Below are 7038 nucleotides of genomic sequence, written 5' to 3'. Positions count from 1 at the left end.
AACTACTTTTCATCTGCAGTCCCTAGGCAGGTGACAGAAACGAGACATAAAACAGCTAACATTAAAACATCCATAAAGACCCAAACAGCCACTGGCGACAAAAATCATCTACTGATCTAAACTGTAATCCTATCAATACATGTAAATAATTGGTGTAAAATGTAGATTGTCATCTTTTCATGGTCATCAGATATGACCCATTTAGACGTTCAGAGGCTCTGTAGTGAACGTGGAAACACCGTCATCTTCTACAACATTGATTCCCCAGTAAAACCCATGGAATTGGATCAATGACAGTGGATGAACATACTTGTTTTTATGTTCAGTTATTGATATCTTTGCTGAAAAAGTCACTTTTTCTTCAGTTTTCTCTCTTTCTGATATAATAACCCTCAACTTTAATCTGAGTTTATATGAATATCTACATGATCAGTGAATTAACACATAAAGACCCAAACATCCACCGTCAACCAAATCCATCCACTGATGTAAACTCTTCATCCACTAATCCTATCAATACGTGTAAATAATTAGTTTAAAATGTGTTTGTTATCTTTTCATGATCATCAGATATGACCCATCTGGACATTCAGAGGCTAATAAAGTGAGTGAACACAAAGACACAATTTTTCAGAGGTACAGGGATAAGGGAGGTGTTGGGGATCACTGGGTGATATAAAGATGTACAAGTATGTGGTAAGTGTGTGTATATGTATGTATAGGTGTGCATGTGTGTGTATATATATATGTAGGTGTATATGTGTGTGTATAGATCTGTGTATGAATATGTATTTACATATATGTGTTATTGTATTATGTGTTTATGTAAATCATATTATATTTGTTCATAATAATATAAAGCCAGAAACCCAATTATTTACTAGTAAGTATCAGTCATATTATGGCATAGTGTATAGATATGATTAAACTAGGGAGGTAATTATTGTTATTAATTATATAAGGAGAAGGAGTAGGAGTTTATAAGTAATACTTCTTCTCACTCCTTTTCGAATATGTATTATATGTCTTATGTTTAAGTGTTTTGTTTATTTATTTTCTTCTGTTTGACATTCATGTTCGAAATAAATACATCAATCAATTTATCAATCAATCAGTCAATCAAACCTTAACCCATGAAGACTAACACAGCCACTGGCAACCAAAACCATCTATTGATCTAAGATGTTTAATAACTTTGGATCCATTGATCCTATCAATCCATGTAAATAATTGGTGTAAAATGCAGTTTGTTGTCTTTTCATGGTCATCAGATATGACCCATTTGGACGTTCAGAGGCTCCGTAGTGAAGTAGTGAACATGGAAACACTGTCATCTTCTACAACATTGATTCACCAGTAAAACCCATGGAGTTGGATCAATGATAGTTGATGGAGACACTTGTTTTATGTTCAGTTAATGATATATTTTACAGAAAAAGTCATTTTTTCTTCAGTTTTATTCTGTTTTGATACAATAACCTTTGACTTTACTCTGAGCTTTTATGAATATTTATATGATCAGGTAGTTAAACTTTGGAAAAAAAGACGATTTTCACCATAAAAAATGTAAAATTCAGAGTATAGTATTACAATAAATGGTGATAAATCACTTCAGAAAGGTTAAATAGAGAGAAAAAATCATTTGGAAACTGCCACAAAAGTCACACTGGGTCCTAATGGGTTAAATATAGGAAAATACATGATTTACACAGAAAAAACACAAAATAAGGAGGATGATTATACAATCAGCGGTGATAAATCAGAAAGGTTAAATATAGAGAAAACTGCCACAAAAGTAGCTCTGGGTCTGTATGTGTTAATTCCTTAAAACTGGATAAAAACAGAATTATCAGTCTTTTGTCACACCCAACATGTAGATCTGCTTTGATGCTCTATTCTAAAACATCCCTCTAACTGACTTTTCTTGTTAATTAATTGCCATGGGTGGATTAATTTAAGTAACACTATTATCTGTCTGATTAAAGCTTAACAACAACTTTATCTTAAAAACCATTTGCACCCTAAACAGTGAGCAGCAGTCTCTTGCAGAGCCAAACGTTCTCCATTTGGTGAACCCCTGCAAGGCCATTGGTCGATGGGCCAGGCTATTTGCATATGCCGGGGTTTATAGTCCAGTTAACTCCGTGTTCAACTCAGTTGTCAGTTCATCTGACAGGGTAAAGGTCTGGGATTTACTTGAATTATTTATGACTTTGTGTGGCTGTGTTTTTTTTTTTTTTACACCCTCAACATGGGATTTTTCAGACTTGGAGGAGTTGGACTAGTGTTTGTTTTCCTCACACACACTATCCAATGCACAACTACACGGTATTTCACCTATGAAGAGGACGCGCCCGGGACACAAATAGGAAATTTGTCTCAAGATTTAAAGATTGATCCAGCTGAAGACCCTGAGACATCGTTCCGCTTCATGCAAGAAAGCAACTCTTCTGTGATCCAAATGAGGGAGATAGACGGACTTCTGAGCGTTGCAGAAAGAATTGATCGAGAGCAGCTCTGCCCCAGATCTCCGCGTTGCTTCATCGCCTTTGACATTGTGGCCTTCTCTAAAGAAAAGTTCCAACTCATCCACGTCGAAATCGAAGTAAAAGACATCAACGACCACGCACCTGTGTTTCCTCGCAATGAATCAAGCCTTGAAATAGTAGAGAATGTACCCGTGAACTCCAGATTTCCTCTGGATGTTGCTCTGGACCAGGATGTTGGGGAAAACTACATCCAGACCTATAACATATCCCCCTCTAATCATTTTGTTATTGAGGTGAGTGATCGGGAGGATGGGGTGAAGTATGCTGAGCTGGTCCTGATGGAGGAGCTGGACAGAGAGGTGGAGGACTCCTACACCATAGAAGTGACTGCCACTGATGGAGGAGTGCCCCCAAAGTCTGGGTCAGTGACTGTAAATATTAAAGTGTTGGACTTCAATGACAACAGCCCAACATTCGAACACAGATCTATCAAAGTGGAGCTGAATGAAGACTCTCCAGTGGGTCATAGGGTTCTTAAAGTGCACGCATTTGACCCTGACGACGGCGTTAATGGGGAGGTGTTTTACGCATTTGGTGATGGGTTAACACCTGAAGCTGAGCGCCTTTTCCACATCGATTCCCACTCCGGTGATGTGACTTTAAAGGCGTTGGTTGACTATGAGAAGAGGAGGTCGTACGAGTTGAATATTAAAGCCTCCGATTTAGGCGCAAACTCAGTCCCTTCCAGCTGCAAAGTTGTGATAGACATCGTGGACGTCAATGACAATGCACCTGAAATCAACATCAAACCAATGACCTCCAGCAGTGACGGTGTTGCATACATCACTGAAGCAGCAGCGGCAGAAAGTTTCGTGGCTCTGATCAGCACCTCGGACAGAGACAGTGGATCAAACGGGTACGTGCGCGTCAGTCTCCTCGGGCACGAGCATTTCACCCTCCAGCAGGCATATGGAGACACCTTCATGATTATCACCACCGCCACTTTAGACAGAGAGAAAATCCAAGAGTATAACCTCACAATTGTGGCAGAGGACCTGGGGAGTCCGCCTTTCAAAACTGTCAGACAGTACACCATCCAGGTCACAGATGAGAATGACAACCCTCCTCTGTTCAGCAAGTCAGTTTATGAAGTCTCTGCCTTAGAGAATAATATTCCAGGATCATACATAACCACTGTGGTCGCCCGTGACCCTGATATGGGAAAGAATGCCAAAGTGTCGTACAAACTCATAGACTCAGAGGTTCCAGGTGGATCTCTGGTGTCCACGTATGTCTCTGTGGACTCACTCTCAGGGTCCTTGTATAGTTTAAGGTCTTTTGATTATGAGACTCTTGAGCAGATTGAGCTGGTCATCCAAGCCGAAGATAGAGGCTCCCCCTCTCTTTCAAGTACTTCGACGATTAAGATAAGAGTTGTAGATCAGAATGACAACTACCCATACTTTACTTTCCCTGTCCTACTTAATGATTCTGCTGATATTCCTCTGCCTTATAATGCACCTGCTGGATTTCTTGCCCTCCGTGTTTCAGCTGATGATGAGGATGAGGGAGTGAACAGTGAGCTCTCCTACCAAATTATACAAGGTGACCCAAAGCTGTTCACTATGAACAAAGACACTGGAGAAATTGCTTTAAAACAATGGCTGACAGCCGAAATTGGAGACGTGCTGGAAATGAAAATTGCTGTGACTGACAATGGCAGGTCCCCACTCTCTAGTGGTGCCACGATCAGGTTTGTCGTCTCAGACACAGAGCCCTCTGAAGACCAAGTCGTTATTGTGTTGCGGTCAAGCGATGAAGAAGGCTTCAGCTTGGATGGCTCCCTAATTGTCATTATTATGCTCAGTGGGGGTTGTGCATTGTTGCTGATTGCAATAGTGGTTGTTGTTGTCACATGCAAACTCAGCCGTAGGCCGAGAAACCGCAGCTCCAAGAGAGAAGTGTGTCACAGCCTGTTTGATAGCGGGCCCATGACCATGATGGGCTCCGCAGGAACAAACATATACACTGGACATAAAGACTTTTTCCATGAGAGAACCTCTTCATCTCTGGATGGTTCCTGCCTATATGAGGAGAAGAGTAGGGACTCAGAGACAAAGGTGAGTCAACTGCACGGGTATTTTTTCATATTTATTTTCATATGCATGTGATATTTTCAAGTGCTGCCTTGATCTTAGTGCCAGAAATGGAAACTAAGCCCTCTGCTGTCATTTTGTTTGTTCTCTTAGATGTTCCTGCCCTCCAAGCATTTCCAACCAACATCTGTGTGGCAAAGTGACAAATATTGCTTGCAAGTGAGGTAAGACAACTCAGTGTAATGTCTTTTCTCATATATGATATGCTTTATTCATAGTCAAATCTTCCTGTATAGAGAGTACTTAACATGCTCTAAGCATACTTTTATCTGCTTGTAGCATTCATGCAGAATGAGGTTAGATGAGTAGCAAAGGGACAGGACTTGTATCCGGAAAAACAACACATCAATAATCAAGCTAATGTGGTGGGATGGTGGCTCATACAGTATTTGTTGATTGTATTTGCAGTGGCATTGGCAACACCGACCAGCTGAGCGTGAAGGACAGTGGCAAAGGCGACAGTGACTTCAATGACAGTGACTCTGATATCAGCGGTGACAGCGGGAAGAGGAACTTTAGTACCTTCCAGCCGAGGCTAAAAAGTGAGTTTTGGAGTTTGGACATCTCACAGTTCTAAATAAAACATCCCCCTAAATGACATAAATGATAAAAGGTAGTAACAGCATAACTGCGTGAAAGATTTGTCATCCTTATCATTATGTGTGTGTCTGTGTTTTCAGGTTCATCCAGTGCTGCTAACAGCTTATCTGGAGATGGCCAAGGCACTTACTGTGCAATACCAGCTCAGAGCGTCAGGACCACCAGAGATAACGCTTACAGAATAGGCTTCTCCCCAGCACCGGTCTTCAGTAATCCTCATGGCTTCCCTACCTCTTGGAAGGAATCTGGTTATGGTACAAATCGGCCAAAATCAAGGAGCAGCTTACACAGTTTCTCCAGGACAGGAACCCTTCCTTCCTACTTTTCACAACAACACCACAATGCCGCTGTGGGAAGCGCTGAAACTCCCAATCAGTGTCCAAATATAGTAACAGTGGCATCTGCATTTGAGGTTGCAACTATCTTTTGAATAATGTTTCACTAAAGGAGATGTACCCTAAAGATGTAAATATTTGTAAAAGTCTGTGCTGCTATATGCGACACAGATGTACATTGCTTATGGGTATTATTATAAATCATATTGTGTTTATTTTTTACATATTTTGGTTTCAGTTCTGTATTATATGTAGATATGATGTTTTATACCAGCGCCTTTTTTCAATAAAATAAAATGATGAAACATGCTGTATATTCAGATATTTTGTTAACTATGATATCATATGAAGGTAGACATACCTCAATTCAATTATTATTTAGAAATTAAGATTTGTTAATTGAGAAATTTCAAAGGAACATGAATATTCTGAATACAAATTATTTTCCTGAAGCTATCAGAAACTCCAGTCTGAATATGTAAACATGTAGAACTCTTCCCCCAGTTTGACTCTACATGATCAAAACTCGAGTCAGTGATGATCAGATGTAAAATCTCAACCTGCTCCATTACCTGGGAGACTAGCTTTGAAGACTCCTAGGTTGCTTGGTTGAGTTTCTTGCATACAAATGAGGGAGTTGAGTAGCGTTCTCAAGTGGAAAATAAAGTATAAACCATTATTCCTACAAAATATGCTGGGTACTGTCACACCTGCTCCAAATCTTCTAAATAATTTACATCCCTGAACACAACACGTATTAGGTTCTCTGACAAATCTGTCATTTGTAGCTACGTGGAGCAAATGTTCAGCTCTTGTATATAAATTCAACTGACTTTACCTGGTGTGAGACAAAATATGCACAATATTCCCTCCTCTAAGCTCTCCTCTGAAAACGTTCATGCTGCTTGCCCGGCATCGTTGTCTTTTGCCGAAAATGACATTATTAAATTCAACTCAGGCATGAATATGTAGGGCAAGAGCAAACTTTCCCTGTCTCGTGGATTATTTATTGATGAGATATTGATGAGTGTAAAAACCATAAACAACACTGATAAACATCAACCTGAATAATGCTCGCTTTTAATATATGTGTGTATGGAATAACTCACAGCATCGGAATTGTTTTCATAGGATAAAGAACATATTTCTTTAGCAAAATCTATCAACGGCAGCGACAGGACTATACAAAAGTAAATCAGGACACATTTGCAAGAACCCAGAAAATCTGTTACTAAATTATGCAAGATAAAATCAATTAAATACACCCCTCAATCAAGGGACCAGGTCCATGGGGAGATGCAGAGGTTTTCATCAACAACTTCAAATGTACAGGGCTGCTTTAATATTGCTTTTTCATCACCATTTTAAATGTTGTTGTCGAGTTGAATAAGCGAAGAGCTCAGTGAAAATATGCATTTTAAACATCAGTTTGTACCTGCTCATTTTCATCTCGATACG

At 39.7% G+C, this 7038-nt stretch overlaps 1 protein-coding gene across 1 annotated transcript; it reads left to right on the top strand.

The window, feature by feature from the left end:
- Nucleotides 1-2169: 2169 nt before the first annotated feature.
- Nucleotides 2170-5813, top strand: LOC115413011 (protocadherin 8). The gene is made up of 4 exons (XM_030125728.1): nucleotides 2170-4609; nucleotides 4739-4809; nucleotides 5054-5187; nucleotides 5326-5813. Exons 1-4 carry the CDS (start codon nucleotides 2252-2254, stop codon nucleotides 5673-5675), a joined length of 2913 nt encoding a protein of 970 aa, XP_029981588.1. The 5' UTR covers nucleotides 2170-2251; the 3' UTR covers nucleotides 5676-5813.
- The last annotated feature ends 1225 nt before the right edge of the window (nucleotides 5814-7038 follow it).

The sequence above is a fragment of the Sphaeramia orbicularis genome, chromosome 21 (assembly GCF_902148855.1).
Source record: "Sphaeramia orbicularis chromosome 21, fSphaOr1.1, whole genome shotgun sequence".
Classification (NCBI taxonomy): Eukaryota; Metazoa; Chordata; class Actinopteri; order Kurtiformes; family Apogonidae; genus Sphaeramia; species Sphaeramia orbicularis.
This window is presented reverse-complemented; position numbering and strand designations above follow the sequence as displayed.

Bases quoted from the DNA above. Each gene is read 5' to 3' on its own strand.
- LOC115413011 (XM_030125728.1), top strand. From the start codon at position 2,252: ATGGGATTTTTCAGACTTGGAGGAGTTGGACTAGTGTTTGTTTTCCTC. The intron at 4,810-5,053 runs GTAAGACAACTC...TTGTATTTGCAG, and splicing joins AAATATTGCTTGCAAGTGAG to TGGCATTGGCAACACCGACC. The intron at 5,188-5,325 runs GTGAGTTTTGGA...CTGTGTTTTCAG, and splicing joins CTTCCAGCCGAGGCTAAAAA to GTTCATCCAGTGCTGCTAAC.